A 20,758-nucleotide genomic window follows, 5' to 3' on the forward strand; every position below is an offset into this window, starting at 1 on the left:
TAATCAGGTCATTATAAATACTTACTTTAAAAACCATCCAAGACCCTTGTGGACCTGGAAAAGTCCAGGTGGTAACACCAGAAATCAAATTGACTTTATTACTATAAACCAAAGATTTAGAAACTCAGTGACTCAATGCAAAACATATCCAGGTGCAGACTGTAATAGTGACCATAACCCAGTAATAAGTCACATAAAAGTAAAACTTAAAAAACTAAAGAAGCAAAAACCTGAACAATCCCTTGACTACTCACAATTAATTAAAGAAAACTTAAGACAATAATTTAAAATTGAAGTAAGGAATAGATTTCAAAGTCTAGAAATAGAATCTGTTGAAGATGATAGCAATCATGTAGAAATGAAGTTTAGCTCTCTAAACGGTGCCTTGGTAGAATCAGCAAAGTCAGTGATTCCTAAAAAAGAAAAAAGCACAAAGAATGACAGATGAAAGCTTAAGTCTCATGGAAGAAAGGAGACAGAAGAAAGCGAATCCTATAGAATATAAGTCCTTAGATAAAAAAGTTAAAAACTAAGGTCAAAAAGCCAAAGAAGAATGGTTAAACCAGGAATGTGAGCAACTAGAAAGAATCCCTATTCCTGATCCAAAAAGGTTACATCAACAAATCAAGAATATGACTGGTAAAAAGCTCCTCTGATCTTCAGGTGGATGTTTGAAAGCAAAGGATGGTACCATTATCATGGAAAAAGATGAAATTGTGAACAGATGGACTGAATATATTCAGGAATTGTTTGAAGACGATCGAGGCGTAAAACCAGAAATTAACAGTGAAGGTCCAAGTATTTTGAAATCTGAAGTTCGTAATGCAATAAATAAGATAAAGAAAGGAAGGCAGCAGGTCCTGATGAATTAGTAATAGAACAAATTATCGCCCTTAAAGATTATGGAATTGAAAAACTGACTTATTTAATCAATGACATTTATGAGACTGGAATAATACCAGAAGAGGTGAAAAAAAATCAGTATTTATCACTCTTCCAAGGGAACCTAGAGCAATAGAATGTGAATTACATATGACCATAAGTTTAATGAGTCATATCACCAAGATACATCTAAGAATTTTGATGACAAGAGCTAAAAATAAGATAAAAGCTGAAATAGGTAAAGAACAGTGTGGTTTTGTTAAAGACAAAGGTACAAGATATGCGATATTGATGTTAAGGATACCATCAGAACGAGCTATTCAAGTACAAAAAGATTTATTTGTTTGTTTTATCGACTACACAAAAGCATTTGATAAAGTGAAGCACAGTAAGTTACTTGAAATATTCCAGGAAACTCTAGATCTAGATTCAAAAGACCTCTGCCTAATCAGAAATCCGTACTGGGAACAAACTGCCGCTGTAAGAATAAATGGAGAAGTGAGTCAGTTTATGAAAATCAAGAGAGGCGTTAGACAAGGGTGTGTTTTCTCCCCTGATTTGTTTAACGTATACAGTGAAACAATATTACAAAAATAAGAGACATCTTGGGAATCAAATTTGACAATGAAAACATCAATAATTGCAGATATGCAGATGACACTATTAATTGCAAGTATGGGGGAAGAACTACAAAACTTAATTGATATTGTTGTTGAAGAAAGTGCAAAAATGGGTCTATCAATTGTAAAAAGACAATGTATGGTGATATCCAAAAAGAAGGAGAATTCTATCTGCAGGCTGAAAATAAACGGGGAAGACATAAAACAAGTACAGAACTTTTGCTACTTAGGAAGCGGGTGACACCAGATGGCAGGTGCGATATGGACATCAAAAGAAGAATAAGGATGGCAAAAGACAACCCGCCTCAGAGTACTGAAATGTTATGTTTATCCAGTTATGTTATATAGTTCAGAATGTTGAACAATATCTAGTAACATGAGGAAACAAAGTGAAGCGGCAGAGATGTGATTTTTGAGGAGGGTGCAAAGAATATCATGGATGAAACAAATATCTAACGAGGATGTCATGAAGAGAGCAAGCACAAAAAGAGAAATAATGTATGAGATCATGAAAAGGAGACATAACTTCATTGGACATGTGATTAGGAAAGAGGAGTTAGAATGCATGGTAATTATGGGAAAGATTGAAGGGAAGAAAGCAAGAGGAAGGCAAAGACAAATGATGATGGAGACAGCAGCCAGAGAACTGGAAATGAATACCAATGAATTGATCCACTTGACCCGAATTAGGAGTGTGTGGGCATGGCAGTTAAAACTCAAATTGGGCATGGCACCTGATGATGATGACGACGACGACGACTACTGACTCAACCTACAAGTTAACCTTTAGAGAATTCTGCATGAGGACTCCCAAGTCCCTTTGCACCTCTGATTATGAATTTGCTCCCTGTTTAGAAAGTAGTCTATGCATTTATTCCTTTTAATAAAGTGCATGACCATGCATACACTTCCCTACACGGCATTCTAACTGCCATTTCTTTGTTCATTCTCCTAATCAGTCCTTCTGCACACTCCCTGCTTCCTAAACACTACCTGCCCTCCACCTATCTTTGTATTATATTGCCCGCAAACTTGGCCACAAAGCCATCACTTCTGTCACCCAGATCATTGACATTTAACATGAAAAGAATTAGTCCCAACACCAACCCCTCCAGAACTCCATAACCACTACCATCTAGAAGGACAAGAACAGCAAATACCTGGGAATACTACCACTTGGAAATTCCCCCTCCCCACACCCCTAAGTCACTCACCATCTTGACTTGGAAACATATCACTGTTCCTTCATTGTCACTGGGTCAAAATCATGAAATTCCCTCCCTAACAGCACTATGGGTGTACCTACACTTCAGGAACTGCAGCAGTTCAAGGAGGCAGCTCATCACCACCTTCTCAAGGGCAACAATGGATGGGCAATAAATGCTGGCTTACCAGTCTCTGAATGTGAACAAAACAAAAGAGATAGTTGTTGACTTCAGGAGGGCACTCTTCGCTGAACATTGACGGCTCCTTGGTAGAGATTGTTAAAGAGCACCAAATTTCTTGGTGTTCACCTGGCGGAGAATCTCATCTCACCTGGTCCCTCAACACCAGCTTTATAGCAAAGAAAGCCCAGCAGCGTCTCTACTTTCTGCAAAGGCTGAGGAAAGTCCATCTCCCATCCCCCATCCTCATCACATTCTACAGGGGTTGTATTGAGAGCATCCTGAGCAGCTGCATCACTGCCTGGTTTGGAAATTGCACCATCTCGGATCGCAAGACACTGCAGTGGATAGTGAGGTCAGCTGAGAAGATCATTAGGGTCTCTCTTCCCGTCATTACAGACATTTACACTACACGCTGCATCCACAAAGCAAACAGCATTATGATGAACCCCACACACCCCTCATACAAACTCTTCTCCCTCCTGCCATCTGGGAAAAGGCACCAAAGCATTCGGGCTCTCGCGACCAGACTATGTACCAGTTTCTTCCCCCAAGCCATCAGACTCCTCAATGACCAGAGTCTGCACTGACACCAACTTACTGCCCTCTACTGTGCCTATTGTCTTGTTTATTATTTATTGTAATGCCTGCACTGTTTTGTGTACTTTATGCAGTACTGGGTAGGTCTGTAGTCTAGTGTAGTTTTCTTTTCCTCTGTTGTTTTTACGTAGTTCAGTGTAGTTTTTGTACTGTTTCATGTAGCACCATAGTCCTGAAAAACATTGTCTCGTTTTTACTGTGTACTTATGGTCGAAATGACAATAAAAAGTGATGACTTGGGACTCAAACACCCACATTCCGGAAATGAATTTAAAAAGTCTCCGATAGCCAACCAGAAAAGATGTCCTTTATTCCCACTCTTTGCCTCCTGCCAGCCAGCCAAACTCTAAAAATATTAGTATCTTTCCTGTAATACCTAATTTGCCTCAAGACAGTGAATACCTCCACTTCTGGAATCTGTATAGGGTCCATTAAGTTGATGTTGCTTTGTTTCACTTCTATAAGCTCTGTGTCTGTCTCCTGAGTAAATATAGACACAAAAAAATCCTATTAAGATCTCCCCTACCATCTTTTGGCTCGACACATGGATTATCATTTTGATTTCCAGAGGACCAATTTTGTCCCTTGCAATCCTTTTGCTCTTAAACATTTCTGTAGAATCCCTTAGGATTCTCCTTCAGCTTGTCTGCTAGAGCAATCTCATGCCGTCCTTAAGCCTACCTGATTTCTTTCTTAAGTGTTCTCTTGCATTTCCAAAACCCCACAAGCACCACATTGGTTCCTACCTGCCTATACACCTCCTTTATTTTTCTTAACCAGGACCTCAACATCTCTTGAAAACCAGGGTTCCCTACACCTGTTACCTTTACCTTTGATTCTGACAGGCACATAAAAGTTTTGTACTCTCAAAATTTTGCTTTTGAAGGCCTCCCACATACAAAGTACAGCCTTGCCAATTAACAGCCAGACCCAATCCACACTTGCCAGATTCTTTCTGATACCATCAAATTTGACCCTTCTCCAGTTCAGAAACTCAACATGTGGACCAGACATCTTTTTTGCATATTTACTTTGAAGCTAATGGCATTTTGATCACAAGATACAAAGTGTTCCCCAACACAAACTTCTGTCACTTGCCCTGCCTCATTCCCTACTTTGCACTCTCTCATTGCAACTTCAAGGTACTGATTAAGTGAACACACTTGAAAAACCCTATCCCATCTAGTTCTTTTAGTGTTGGAGTCCCAGTCAATATGTGGAAAGTGAAATCACCTACTATAACAACCTTGTTTCCTGCAGCAGTCTGCGATCTCTCTACAAATTTGTTCCTTTAAATCCCACGACCTGTTGGGTTGCTTGTAACCCAACAGCCAGGGTCATGGTCAATATAGGTACCAACGACATAGTTAGGATAAGTGATGAAGTTCTGCAAAGTGAGTTCAGGGAGTTAGGTGCTAAGTTAATGGGCGCCTTATAAGTTAACTTATTCCCAGTTCCATCTATTATGCCTCACTAGACAAGTTCTCCAGTCTGTCCTAACTGAGCACAGCCATGATATTTTCCCCAACAAATAACACCACCCTTTCTCCTCTAATCCCTTCTGTTCTGTCACATCTGAAACAATAGAATCCCAGAATATTAGCTGCCAGTCCTGCCCCTCTTGCAACCAAGTCTCACTAATGGCTACAAATCATAATTCCATGTGTTGATCCAAGCCCTGAGCTCATCTGCATTTCCTATGATACTTCCTGCATTGAAATATACACAGCACAGGACGTTAGTCGCATCACACTGAACCTTTTGATTCCTGTCTTTGTCTGAGGTCTTACAACATCTGTCTCCACAACCTCTCCACTACCTGCTCTGGCACTTTGGTTCCCATCCTTCTGCAACTCTGGTCTAAAACCCTCCCCCTTTGCAGCAATAGCAAACCTTCCAGCTCGTTTTAACTCCCCCTCCAGTTCAGCTGTAAACAATCTCTTCTGTACAGGTCCTAACTTCTCTGGAAGGGAGCCCAGTGACCCAAAAATCTGACTCTTCCTCCTACATCAACTGCTTAACCATGTGTTAAATGGTATAATCTTCCTATTTCTGAACCCACTAGCACGTGGCATGGGTAGTAATCGTGCCCTTTAACTTAGCACCTAACTTCTTGAAGTCACTTTGCAGAACTTCATCACTTGTCCTAACTATGTCATTGGTACCTATATGGACCATGACCTTGGCTGCTCACCCTCCCACTTAAGAATGCTGAGGATTCGATCTGAAATGTCTTGGACCGTAGCACCAAGGGGGCAACATACCATCTGGGTATTTCATTCTCGTCCACAGAGCCTCCTTTTTGTTCCCCTAACAATTCCCCTATCACCACAGCTCCCCTCTTCCCTTCTGAGTCACAGACTCAGACTCAGTGGCAGAGACCCGACCGCTGTCACTTTCCTCTGCTAGGTTACTCCCCCAAAAGTATCCAAAGTGGTATTCCTGTTGTTGAGGGGGGTGGCCACAGGGGCAAATCTGCACAGGCTGTTTAACCCCTTTCCCCTTCTTGACTGTCACACCAGTTTCCTGTGTCCTGCACCTTGGGTGGCAAACCCAAGCATCAATGCGTAGATCATTGGTAGGTGACAAGTGATAAAGCTATTAATAAACCATTCCGTAACCTGGTTCTTGATAGAGAACAGTCTGAGTTGGTGGTAATTAGCCAGAATGGATTTGTCTCACTTTTTATGATAAGAAATTCCTAGGGAATTTTCCACATTATCAAGTAGATGGCATCGGGTTGATCAAGTAGTCTACTGCCAAAGTTTGGCTGGAAGTATAGCTAATTCTGGAGCACAGAGCAATGCAGCTAGAATGTTGTTTGTTTCAATAGCTTTTGCTGCATTCACAGCTTTTAGTCATTTCTTGATATCGAAAGAATGAATCAAAATAGCTCAAGACTTCTCTGATGATGTGGATGTGAAGAGAATGCCAGGGTAGACCATCCACTTAGCACCAAAAATCTAAAAACTGCAGACTCTAGAAATCTGTAAAAGCACACAAAAATACTAGAAACATGCAGGGGGCCAGACAGCATATATGGACAGATAAACAGTTACCATTTCAGGTCCAGTGGAGAGGGAGAAGATGGGAGTTCTTTATAATTAGCAAATGCAGAACATGTTACGCATGCAAGACTATGGAGACAAAGAAAAACTAATAATCGACAGCTTCTATCAGCAACACAGACACATATTAAAACTATATCCCAATATAACTTATCTCCTGACTCTGAACCAAAGTCAGAAACTTGAAATCATTACTTTGATGTACATAACCACAGCAGGAAATATTGTCACCACTGAAATCAAAATTCACTATCTCAGTCATCATTGCTCTAGTATATACAATCTACAGGCATAATTCTTCATGAAGTTCACTTCAACAGCACTTTCTCCTATAGTCTCTATCACTGGGAAGGACAAAATCAAATAGCCTTAGGAATGCAATTATCTCCCTGGGATATTCCTAAGAATGTTTGATTTTTCAGACAAAACATCAGGTTTTACAACATCAAGCTAACATGATAGCATATGCAGAAGGCCATAGGTTGCTGATGTTGCATTAGCAGGGATAGCAGTTGAATAATGGGCATGATTAAAAATTCACTAAGAATGGATAAAAGCAGCCACAAAAACATGGAGGTAATGTGGACATACTAAATGAACTCTGCAGCTACGCATCATGCACAATTAAAAATAGAAAGAGGATAACAATCCACATCTTCAAAGTTCCTCAAGTCTAGTAATTCAACTTTAATTAAAGTACAAAATAAAAGTAAAATTCAAATACAGAATAATGCAAGTACTAGTAGTGGAACTGGAGCTACTATCTTCCCTTCATTAATTAGATGGGTACATCCCCCAGTTAAAGGCCACCATAATCCAATTACATTAACAAATACCAACAACATTCCTATTCCGAATGACTCTGACAAAAGTTAAATGACCTGAAATAGTAACTCCATTTCTTACTCCACATTACCTGAACTGCAGGATATCTCCTGCATTTCCTGTTTTTAAAAAAAAAATTATTAAAACAGCTGTAAGGCTCCAAAATAATCAATATCTCAACAGAAACTTCATTGCATTATCATAGACTCTAACAGTTTAATGTACATAATGTTCAGTAATACTTGCAACTCCTCAGATAATAAAGCAGTACACATCATAATACAGCAAGACCTGGATAATGAAGTGGTAAGTTACATTCAGACCATATAACTGCCAGGCAATGATAATATTCAACAAGAGAAAATCTAGCCATTATCCCTAACTTTCAGTGCCATTGCCAACACTAAACCTTTAAACAGCATCTTTCAAACTCATGATCTCTACCTGCTAGAAAGGACATGCCAGCAAGCCACCTGTAAGATGCCCTTCAAGTCACATGCCACCCAGTCTTGGAAATAAGTTGTCATTCCTTCATTATTGCTTGCCTAAGACCCAGGAATGCCCTCCTGAACAGCATGGTGATTATCATCACACCCCTAAGACTGCAAATGCCCAAGGCCTCTCGAGGAAAGGAAGGATAGGCGATTAAATGATACTTAGCCCGAGACGCTCACAATCCTTGAATAAATAATGAATTTTAAAAAATGGAAGGGACATTCAGATTAAGGACCAACTTAAATTGCACTGTGATGGGACTAGATAAATCCGGAATTTTCTTTGTCACAGTTTTGTGGGAAAAAATTTAAGAAATGACAATATGAAGTATCACTTAGCCTCACCTGGCTATCAATTTAGCCCAATAGAGTTGCCTCCTATAGTATGACGACCACTCTTGTTCAGGACACTGATGATCATGAAAACAGAATTCAGGACAGTGCTCCGTGGAATACTGAGAACAACTGTTGTTCTCCTTTAAATGAGGTAATTAACTACAGTTGTGCTATACAACCTTTTGATTCCATTATATCTGCACACTTTTTAAGTTTAATCTAGGTCTGGGCTCCTAACCTGGGGTACACGGACCCTATGCTAAATGGCATTGGTCCATGGCATAAAAAAGGTTGGGAATCTCTTATCTGGTCAGTCATCAACACAAAAGATTAACTTTTTCTCTACAAAAGTTGACTGAACTACTGAGTATTGCTAGCATTTTATGCTTTTATTTTCAGCATAAAGAAATGAACTGAGTAAAAAGCTAGAGAAAATGCAGAAAATATTCACAAGGATGTTGCCTGGATTGGAAAACTTGAGTTATCGAGACTGGATAGGTTGGATGCTTCCCTTAGAACAAAGAAGGTGGAGAAGTGATATGACAGGGATACATAAAATTATGAGAGATGCAGATAAGGTAGGTAGCCAAAGTCTGTTTCACACACTGGGGTGTTTTACAAAAAAAAAACAGATTTAAGGTGAGTAGAATGAAGTTTAAAAGGTATCCGAAGGGTAAATTCTTCACATAAAGAGGAGTTGCTATTTGGAATAAGCTAGCAGAGGTGTAGTGGCAGGAAAAAAGACAAACTATAAAAGACAACTGGGCATACTCATTCGCATGGAATTAGCATATGTAGACAAGATGATTGGTATGGACATGGTTAAATGAAAGATGTGTATCTATACTGACTCTTATGACATTCAAGAAAGTTTACTTAAGTCTTGTGCATGATATTCCTTGTTGAGCTGCAACTACTTTGAGAAGCAAGATCAGGTGGCGATACAAAATTGCTTTTGTTCTTTTCTGCACAAGAGCAGTTAATCAGAGTAGAGAACTACATTCAAGTTGTTTGGAGATGTAATTGTACTATATTTAAAACCACAATTCAATGATTAATTCCTTACCTACTACAAACATGGTCTATAAGCAGAGACATTGAGTCGAGATTGCCATCCAGCTTAGTATTGTGATATAGGCACCGGTCCCGCTGCAGTTCCACTGCTTGGCGCAATAAAGTCTGTAAGCGTCGTGGAGGTAGCATTACTGATGGGGGCAAGTACACTGGGAAAACAAAAGACAAATAAAAATTGATTTAACTTTGATGACTAAAGGAATCGTAACAAAAAAATCCGATACAGGTCCTCCCCAGTTAAAATTCCCGTGAACTGTTCATAATCTGAACAGTTTTCAAGTTGGAAATACAGTCGCAATTCTAATACCAAAATGCTTGTTCACATATATGGACTGTACATAGTCAGGCATTCATAAACTGAGGAAGACTTGTAAAAGATAAATCTGAGGCACACAACTTTAGCTGTGAATAAACAAAGGACCAAAGCTCCCGACCTAAATGCAGTAAGTTTTCTACCTACTTGACTTGACGGAATCATAACCTTGCTCAGTCCTTTATAAACACGTAAGCCTAGCTGCGAGCATGCACATAAACACCTGGAATGCGTCATCTGGCCCTCTTTGTGTACACATCATCCATAAGATCACGACTGATCTATGTATTAACACAATATAATTTTCTTGCATTTTCCACATATTAATTCTCTTAATATTCTAAAATCTGTTTGAAGTCTCAACTGAGCCTTCAGACTTCTAGCATAAAGAATTTCAAACATTCACCATTGTCTAAGTAAAATAAATTTGAGTCAGTGATTACCAATTCCATACTCCTCAGCAAGAATCACCACCCTGAATCTAGCCTGACACCACCCTGTCAAAACCTGATTTTTTAAAAATATTCTGATCTTTCCTTTTATTCTTCTTAACTTTTGAGAACATAGGCCTGTTTACTCAATCATTTCCTATACAAAAAAACCCCCCCACCATCTATAACTGATCAAGCGAATCTTTGTGGAATTCTCTCAATGAGAAGTATATATATTTTTATGTAAACAAGTTCAATAACACATCTATAGCCCTGTATTCAAATCTCATCATAACAAAAGCCAAATAACACTTACCTTCCAAACTGGTTACTGCATAAGATGGGTGGCTTTCAGCACTTTGTGTACAAGGATGACTAACTCTGAATATCATCATTACCCAGCTTTTCTTTAAACCATATCAAGAATGTTATGTTTTTCTCGTTTGTGGGCTGACGTAGATAACATACTTTTCTATGCTACATTCTGATACTTCTTCTAATATAGGAGGCATTTCAGCCATTGATTCGATGTGATTAAGTTATCCATAGTCATACAGCTGAAAACAAGCCCTCTGGCTCAACTGGTTCTCGATGAACAAAATGCCCCATCAAAGCTAACATTTGGCCCATAGCATTCTAAACCTTTCCTATCCATGTTCCTGCCCAAATGTCTTTTAAATGTTACTGTATCTGCCTCAACCACTTCCTCTGGCAGCTCATTCCATGTACATATCTCCCTTTGTGTAAAGAAAAAAAAATTGCCCCTCTAGGTCTAATCATATCTTTACCCTCTTACCTTAAACCTATGCTCTCTAGTTCAATTCCCTAATCCTGGGAAAATGTCTAAGTGCATTCACCTTACCTATGCCCTTACCTCATCCCCCCCCCCCCCCCAATGACTTTATACACCTCTGAAAGATCACTTCAGTTCTCTAGCCTGCCCAATCTCTCACTATAACCCAGTATCTCCACTGGCAAGATCCTTAAAAATCTCATCTGCATTCCTTCCAGTTTAGAGCTGATCAAAGACTTCAGAACATGACCAGTACACATGTTCTAGTCTACACCAACAGTGTTAAGGACTGCAAGTTCCTAGGTGTGAAAATCACTAATAGCCTATCCTGGTCCAACTGAAGACATAGCTGAGAAAGCTCACCAATGTCCCTGCTTCATCAGGAAGCTACAGAAATTCAGTATGCCCCCACTGATGCTTAATAATTTTTATTGATGTGTAGAACGCATTCTGACTGGATGCATGACTTGGTATGGCAACTCTTCCGCACGTGACATTCTCTCATCTCCCCTCTCCCATCAGGCGGATACCACCAAAACACTTACCACAAGGTTCAAGGACAGCTTCTATTCCACTGCTACAGACTCTTGAATGGACCCCTTAAGAAGGGACTCTTAGCCTCATGATTGACCTCATTATGATCTTGCACTTTATTGATTACCTGCACTGCACTTTCAGTAGATTTTACACTTACTTCTGCATTGTTATTGACTTACCTCATCTTAGCTCAATGCACTCTGGAAAATCTGATCTATATAAACAGTATGCAAGACAAGCTTTTCATTTTATCTTCAAAAGATTTAAAGATTCAAAGTTCAAAGTAAATATAAATTATACAACTTTGAGATTTGTCTGCTTACAGACAGCCACAAAGCAAGAAACCTGAAAGAACCCAATTAAAAAAAACCAGCACCCAATGTGCAGGAAAAGAGAAAAAAAAAAAAAACACAAATCATGCAAATAGAAGCAAGCAGCAGCATTCTGGACCAAATTGACTCCATAGTCCTGAATCCCTCGAGCAACCAGAGTAGGCCCAAAGCCTACTTCATCATACAGCAAGGCAAGCTGCTACGATGCTCGCAGACATGAAGCGTGTAGCAGTGGGAGTAGACTCACAGCCTCAGCTGTGAATCACGAAGGAAGCCTCACGATGGGAGGAGCGAACATTGCAGGAGAGCGAGCAAAACTGGCTCAACCATCACCTCCGGTCTTGGCATCCTGCCTTTTCGGTCTATCTGGGCCAGCGTTAAAATTGTCCAGACAACGGATCATGCCCCGTTGGGCCCCAGTGAAGGGACTAGACTTTGACACCCAGCCTGAAGCCATTCTCGATCTCTTCAAGTTGGCTCAATGCTTAGAGCGATCCACCCATTTAGGTGGACACGCACCAAAACTTCTCTGCCTCAACTCTTTTAAAATTGCTTGCTCCAATTCCATCTCTGAAATGGCTTCAAACATGTTGCACCCTGACTGTGCAACACACCAATACGGCTCCTCATCCCTTAAGTCAGCCTCACCTCCTCATTACACAATTTAACCAAAAAAAAGTATTTTTATTAATGCTTTTGGTCATATTTCTTGCCTTCTGAATTACCAGTAACCTGTCGCACAGCTTTAGTAGTGTCATCTTAAACCATAATATCTTGGTACATGTAACAATAATAAACCAATAAACAACTTTCCTATAGCATGGTGACAAAAACTGAAGAGTACTTCAGATGCAGCTTCACTATCATCTTGTACAATTGCAAAATGCCATCTCAACTTTGATACTCGGTGCCATGACTGATAAAGGCCAATCTGCCAAAAGCCTTCTTTACCGTTATGTATCTGTGACTCTACTTTCAGGGAATCACATACTTCTTGAACTTCAAGGTCCCGCTGTTCTATATCACACTCCAGGGCCCTGCTGCTCACTATAAAAATTCTACCTCAATTTTGTTTTCCCAAATGCAACATCCCATACTAAACTGAATTAAACTGATTGAGCTGATCAAAATCCTCCTGTAATTTTTGATAACCTTCACTGACAACTACTTCAGTGTCACCTGCAAACTTACTAACCATGCCTTGCAGATACTTGACCAAATTGTTGATATAGATGACAAACAATAGGCCAGGTACCGACCCATGAGGTACACCACTCATCATGGACTTCCAGTTTGAGAAAAACCTTCACCGTTCTTGCTTCTATCCATCAAGCCAACTGCGTATCAAATTGGCCAGCTCTCTGTCATCTAATCTTCCAAAAGAGCTTGTTAAACCTTATTAAAGACCTTACTGAAGTCCATGTAGCCTATATCCACCACATCTGCTGCCCAGCCCTCAGTGAACTTCTTGGACACGTCATCAATCAGGGTCTTCATACATGATCTCCCATGCACAAAATACGCTGCCCAACCCTAATCAAGCCGCCTTTAAAGAGGCATGTACATCTTATTCCTTAGAATCCTCTCTAGTAACTTACTAAGCAGATGTTAGACTGATTGGTCTATAGTCCCCAGGATTTTTTTTTGCATCTTCTTCAATAAAAGTACAATAGTCACTACCCTCCATCCTACTAGCACCTCACCCATGATATATGATGATGCAAATATCTCAGCCTGGGCTCACACAATTTGATTTCTTCTCTCTCAAATGTTCTTGGATGTACCTGGTTGGGCCCTGGAGATTTGTCTACCTTCATATATTTTAAGATATCCAGTACCTCCTCTACTGTAGTGCAGACTATACCCAAGACTTCCTCATTAATTTTCCCTAATTTTGAAGTCTTCATGTCTTTCTCCACTGTGAAAAGAGGAGAAATATCTGTTAAGGATCTTACCCACCCCCTGCAACTCCATACAAATATACTTTTGTGTTTGTGTGATTCTATTCTCAATCCAGTTACTCTTTCCCCCTTAATAAAGATATACTTAAAAATTATTGAAGACAGCTATAAGGAATGCAGAAAAAATAGTAATGATGTTAACTGTAGAGCATATGAAAATATGAAAGCTATATTCAAGAGGGAAATTTGGATTGCCAAAAAGAAGATTGAGAAGGATATTGCTAAGACTGACCCCAAGAAATTGTTTCAATACTTTAGTAGTAAACAAGCAGGAAGTTTAGTGTATTAGGAATAATAATGGTGTTAAGTTATGCAGAGAAGGACAGAGTGGATACTCTTTAACATATACAGTGGCATGCAAAAGTTTGAGCACCCCTGGTCAAAAATTCTGTTACTGTGAATAGTTCAGTGAGCAGATGAACTGATCCCCAAAACTCAGAGTTAAAAATGAAACATTCTTTTCAACATTTTAAGCAAAATTAGTGTATTATTTTTGTTTTGTACAATTTTAGAGTGAAAAGAAGGAAAGGAGCACCATGCAAAAGTTTAAGCACCCCAAGAGATTTAAGCTCTCAGATAACTTTTACCAAGGTCTCAGACCTTAATTAGCTTGTTAGGGCTATGGCTTGTTCACAGTCATCGTTAGGAAAGGTCAGGTGATGCAAATTTCAAAGCTTTATAAATACCGACTCCTCAAACCTTGTCCCAACAATCAGCAGCCATGGGCTCCTCTAAGCAGCTGCCTAGCACTCTGAAAATTAAAATAAATGATGCCCACAAAGCAGGAGAAGGCTATAAGAAGATAGCAAAGCGCTTTTAGGTAGCCGTTTCCTCAGTTCATAATGTCATTAAGAACTGGCAGTTAACAGGAACTGTGGAGGTCAAGTTGAGGTCTGGAAGACCAAGGAAACTTTCCGAGAGAACTGCTCATAGGTTTGCTAGAAAGGCAAATCAAAACCCCCATTTGACTGCAAAAGACCTTCAGGAAGATTTAGCAGACTCTGGAGTGGTGGTGCACTGTTCTACTGTGAAGCGACACCTGCAAATATGACCTTCATGGAAGAGTCATCAGAAGAAAACCTTTCCTGCATCCTCACCACAAAATTCAGCATCAGAAGTTTGCAAAGGAACATCTAAACAAGCCTGATGCATTTTGGAAACAAGTTCTGTGGACTGATGAAGTTAAAATAGAACTTTTTGGCTGCAATGAGCAAAGGTACGTTTGGAGAAAAAAGGTGCAGAATTTCATGAAAAGAACACCTCTCCAACTGTTAAGCACAGGGGTGGATCGATCATGCTTTGAGCCTGTGTTGCAGCCAGTGGCATGGGGAACATTTCACAGGTAGAAGGAAGAATGAATTCAATTAAATATCAGCAAATTCTGGAAGCAAACATCAGTCTGTAAAAAAAAAGTTGAAGATGAAGAGGATGGCTTCTGCAACAGGATAATGATCCTAAACACATTTCAAAATCCACAATGGACTACCTCAAGAGGTGCAAGCTGAAGGTTTTGCCAAATCCCTCACAGTCCCCTGACCTAAACATCATCCAAAATCTGTGGATAGACCTCAAAAGTGCAGTGCATGCAAGATGGCCCAAGAATCTCACAGAACTAGAAGCCTTTTGCAAGGAAGAATGGATGAAAATCCCCCAAACAAGAATTGAAAGACTCTTAGCTGGTTACAGAAACTGTTTACAAACTGTGATACTTGCCAAAGGGGGTGTTAACTATGTACTGACCATGCAGGGTGCCCAAACTTTTGCCATGGGCCCTTTTCCTTTTTTGTTACTTTGAAACTGTAAAAGATCGAAATAAAAAAAGTAATTTTGCTTAAAATATTAAAGAAATGTGTCATCTTTAACTTTATGCATTTTGGAAATCAGGTCACCTTTTACTTGCTTAGCTATTCACCATAACAGAAATTTTGACCAGGGTGCCCAAACATTTGCATGCCACTGTCTTTTGCTAAAGTATTCACCTGTGAAAATACTCGCAACATGCCAATAAGTGTGGAGAAAAATAAGGGTCCTTTAAGTGACTTAGAAGGTGAGGTCCTGCTTCAGATGAAAATGTTGAAGTTAATAAATCTCCAGGACCAGACAAGATATATCCGAGGTACTTAAAGAGGACTGTAATTATATACATCAATCTCTAAGTAATTGAAGACTAGTGAAATCCCCAAGGACTGGAAATGGGTTAAAGCTGTCCCACAGTACAAGAGTGACCGCACTGATCTGGTAACTATAGACCAATACACTTAACATGTATCACAGCTAAGTTAATGGAAACAATAATAAAGAATGAGATGGAAAAGCAACAAATAAGAACAGGCATATTAGCAGAACATCAGCATAGGTTCAGAAAAGGGTTTACACACGTTTTACTAATACGCTGGAGTTCAATGAAGAGGCAACTGTAATTTATGATAACAATAGAGCAATTGATATCATTTCCTTGGACTTTCAGAAGGCTTTTGTCAAGGTACCTCACTAGAGGTTAATAATCAAATTACAGGAGGTAGGGGTTCAGGGTAAGGTGTGTGAATGGGTGCAGAATTGGCTCAAAAATTTAAAAAAAGTTATGGTAAGAGGATCATTTTCACATCTAGATGATTTTAAAAGTGGGGTTCTACAGGGATCAGTTTTTGGGCCACTGCTGTTTTTAATTTACATTAATGATTTGGATAAGCACATAACAAACAAATTAGTAAAGTTTGCCGATAACACAAAATTAGGAGGAACAGGTTGATAACATTCAGGTAGCAGAATCAATAGTTGATCTAAACAAAAACCAGATGTGGGCAGCTAAATGGCAGATGAAATTTAATGCAAGTAAATGTGAAGTTTTTCTTATCATAGAGGTAGAAATATTAGATATAAATATACAATAGGGGGTCTTGAGTTAGAAAGTGCACTGTATGAGGAAGATTTAAGTGGCCTGGTAGATTCATCACTATCAACATCTAGACAATGCACAGAAGCAATTAGGAAGGCTAATAGAATGTTGGGCTAAATAATGTGCTGAGTGGAGTTCAAGTCAAGAGACATTCTCCTTAAGTTGTATAATGCGCTTGTGAGCCCACACCTTGAAAACTCTGTATAATTTTGGTCTCCATATTGTGAAAGGGATGTGAAAGCACTGGAGAGAGCCCAGAGAAGGGCGACTAGACTCATTCTAGGATTGAAGGGTGTGAGCTACGAAGAAAGACTGAATTAAATCTTTTAGCCTAAGTAGATGTAGAATGAGAGGAGACGTGATAGAAGGGTGCGAGTAAAATGGATGCCAGCTGCTACTTCAAAATTAATCCATTATCAAGGACGTACGGCCACGGGTGGAGACTGGTTAAAGGGAGAATGCAGAGTAACATTAGGAAGCGTATCTTTACACAGTGAGTTTGGAAGCATGGAACAAACTACCTAGTTTGGTTGACAGTAGTACCTTAGAGACTTCCAAATCTAAACTCGATAGTTATTTCAACACACCATGTGAATAGGAATTTGGCAAGATTTGTTGGGCCGAATGGCCTGTCCTTGTCAAAAACTTTATAATGTTCTAATAACACTTACAAAATCTTTTTGGTTCCCATCAGTCCCATTCCTGTATCTAGTTCCCTGCAATCTACTTTCTTCCACATGTCCATCAACTCCACCCTAATACACAAGAGAAAATTTACTAACACCTATCAGAATGTTTCTGGTGCAAAGCCGAGCCTGAGAGGAGGTCAAGGTTCTTCCAGGTCACAGAGAGAGCATGCAAACTCCACACAGGCAGCAACAGTAGGAGAAATGAACACAGGTCATCAAAACTGTGCATCAGTAGCCTTGCCAAGAAATGGTAGGCTACATGCCATACCTGTCTGATGGGATAACCTGATGACCACAGCAGAAATTTACAGAGTGGCCACTTTATTAGGTACACCTGCTTTTCAATGCAAATATCTGATCAGCCAACCTTGTGAAAGCAACTGAATGCATAAACACATGCAGGCATGGTCAAGAGATTCAGTGAATGTTCAAACTAAACATCAGAACGGGGAAGAAATGTGATCAAAGTGACTGACTGTGGAACACTGATCTCCTGGGATTTTCATGCATAACAGTTTCTACACTTTACAGGGAATGTGCGAAAAGACAAAAAAAATAGCGAGAGCAACAGTTCTGTGGGCAAAAATGCCTTGTTAACAAGAGAGGTCAGAGGAGAATGACAAGCTGATAAGAATGGAACAGCACTCAAATAACCATGCATTACAACAGTGGTGTGCAGTAGAACATCTCTGAATCCAAAATACATTAAACCTGTGGTGTAACTGTCTCAGAGACATGAATCATTGAGATGTTTATTTTATGTTTTTGTCATAAATTCATGATTATTTTATCACCTTAAAATATTTTATTTAAGGCTTTATTTAAAGTGTAACGGGTCATATGACCAGTGTAATAGGTCACATGACAGAGTTTAATAAAAGCATGATTGTGGTATTATGGGTCAGAACCAACATGGAAGCAGAGAAGGATATATGGCCGTAAAATAACCTTATTCTGCATGTGATCCAAGAAGCGCACACGGTAATCGTTTTATATTTGTTGATGTGCCTTTATATGGACAGTGTGATACATTTTTAGTGAATTATTTGATTTCAGCACACTTCTGTTGTGCTAACTTGTTTGGGCCTGTTTATTGGCTGACACTAGCTTGAGAGACTTTAAAAGACAGATGTATGTTTCAAACCTTTTATGACCTTTATTTTCTTGTAGTTTTCACTGTGTCTACTGAAGAAAGAGAGAGGAAAATAAAATAAATCTTCAAGGACATCTGTATGTTGCGTGGCCATTATTTCATTGGACCGGTGCAGTTACAGTGAAAATGTACCGCCGCTCCTTGAGACGAGCCAACAGAGATACAAACTGCTAATTCCACATTTAACAGTTTATACCTGCTGTTAGCTTTTCTCTCGCTTGTCCACGTATGGGTGGAGCTTTTGAACATTACATCTTCTGGTTTAATTAACCTGAGTTACAATACCAGAGGACATCCATTTGAGTGTAACTGTTTGAGAGAGTCGAACCCAGGAGAGAAAGTTAACCCCAAAAATGCTGGACCTTAAGCAACAAGAGGCTTCTCAGAGGGAGAGTAAATTCATCAAACTATATGAAAGCTGGAAAGAACAAGTTAGTGCTACACGTACCAAACTTACGTGTGTAAGAGATGTGTACGAAAATATACGATATCAATTGACACCTTCTACTGAGATTAGAAGAAAGATGGATCCCTGCACAGCAGTAACAAAAGATTTGATGGGGCTAATGAAAGTACGTATGAGTGAAGTGGGGCAAGAGGAGTCTGATGTTAAGGCAGAAATCGTGAGACTTTGTATGGTACTTGACAAAGAGTATGCCCAGTCAACACTTGGGACTACAATCTCCAGATCCACTGTTCGTAGCCACCACTCAAATTGTTTATCAGAACAGCAAAATATTACAGTATAAAGTGCAGAATGTGCTGCACAGTTTGCTGCAAAGCAGGCAGAAATGGAGATGGAGGAGGCCATCACTGTACAAAGGCAAGAACGTAAAAGACTGGAAAATCAGAGAGATCTTCAAGTAATAGCCGCAAAGCTTAAGGCTTACTCTGAAGCTGACTCAAGAGAGGCCTTGGAGGAAAGTAGAACAGCAAGCAGTGAGCCGGCTAATTGTCCTCCAATATCTTATAAAGAAATCAAAGGGGAACAAACATGTAAGAATAACAATGAACAAACAAACAATACTAAAAATGAAGCTTCATTGGTACAAGTCCTACATGACACAATGGTTCTCACCAGACTTCCTACACCCGAGCCTCAGTCTTCTCAAGGGAAACACTTAAGTTCTTAGGAGTGGAACACAAGCTTTAAGGCACTGATAGAATGGCAATGCACAAATCCAGCTGACAGGTTGTTCTACCTACAAAAATACATTAGTGGTGAGGCACAATCTGTATTGGAAGGAAGCTTCTACAGAAAGGATGATGAAGCCTACGACCAAGCATGGAAGGCTTTGAATGCTCAGTACAGCCACTCCTTCGTAATCCAGCGTGCATTTAGAGAAAAACTGAATAACTGGCCAAAGATTGGCTCAAGAGAGTCAGTTAAACTGAGACAATTCAGTGATTTTCTGACAGCCTGTAGCAATGCCATGCCACCTATCAAAGGGCTTCAGGTGTTAAATGACTGAGGAGAATCAAAGGATACTCCAAAAACTCCCTGATTGGGTGACCTCTCGCTGGAATCATCGCGTCATAAAGCAGTTGCGACAAATGGGGTAATTCCCTGATTTCAAAGAGTTTGCTGATTTTTGTGACACAAGAAGCAGAAATTGCATGCAATCCTGTAACATCCTTTCATGCCTTGAAGCCGACTGAAGAAAAGCCAGCTAGAGACACGAAGCGCACAAAGGCTAACGCGTTCATCACAAATGTGAAAGCGTTGGATAAATCAAGCACAGTGACGGAAACATACAGTGCCGTGGATTCAAATGGATCCAAGAAGGTAAACACTTTGTTTTTATCTTCAAACCCAGTCACATGCATGTGCTGTGGAGAAAGCCACTCCATCCACAGATGCCAGTAAGACTGTGGAGGACAAAAGAAGGTTCATATTGGACAATAACCTGTGCTTTGGCCGTTTTAGGATAGGACACAATTCAAAGGACTGTAAGAGCAAAGCTACTTGTGGTACATGTAAGAAACAACATCCAACACTACTTCGAGAATACCGACCTTCTGCTGCAGCAGACACATCCTCTCATGTTATATAAGCGGAAGAAAACACATCTTCCCTTTCTTGCTGCATAGACAGAGGCGATGGTGGGAGCACATCCATGATAGTGCCTGTATGGATTTCTTCAATCACCAACCCCTAAAACAGAGACCCTAGTGTATGCCCTACTGGATACACAGAGAAACAACACTTTTGTAGACCAAGAGGTATGTGAGAAAATGGGGGGCAGGATTAGGGCCAGTCAAGTTAAAACTTATCACTATGATGAGAAAAGATTCCATTGTTCAGAATGGAAGAGTTAGTGGGCTTAGAGTTAGAGGGTTTTCCTCGCAAAGTTTCATCAACTTGCCAC

The 20,758-nt window shown here is 39.8% G+C and overlaps 1 protein-coding gene across 3 annotated transcripts in view; it reads right to left on the reverse strand.

Moving 5' to 3' along the window:
* Positions 1 to 20,758, reverse strand: part of LOC140733215 (WD repeat-containing protein 26) — a 142,703-nt gene that overhangs the window by 67,597 nt on the left and 54,348 nt on the right. For all 3 annotated transcript variants that reach the window (XR_012100243.1, XM_073056247.1, XM_073056248.1), the window contains exon 6: positions 9,277 to 9,433. Coding sequence is in view for 2 of the 3 variants with exons in the window: in XM_073056247.1 (XP_072912348.1) it covers positions 9,277 to 9,433 (157 nt within the window). In the remaining variant the exon portion in view is untranslated. The remainder of the gene's footprint in view (positions 1 to 9,276; positions 9,434 to 20,758) is intronic.

This window comes from Hemitrygon akajei, chromosome 9, assembly GCF_048418815.1.
Source record: "Hemitrygon akajei chromosome 9, sHemAka1.3, whole genome shotgun sequence".
Lineage (NCBI taxonomy): Eukaryota > Metazoa > Chordata > Chondrichthyes > Myliobatiformes > Dasyatidae > Hemitrygon > Hemitrygon akajei.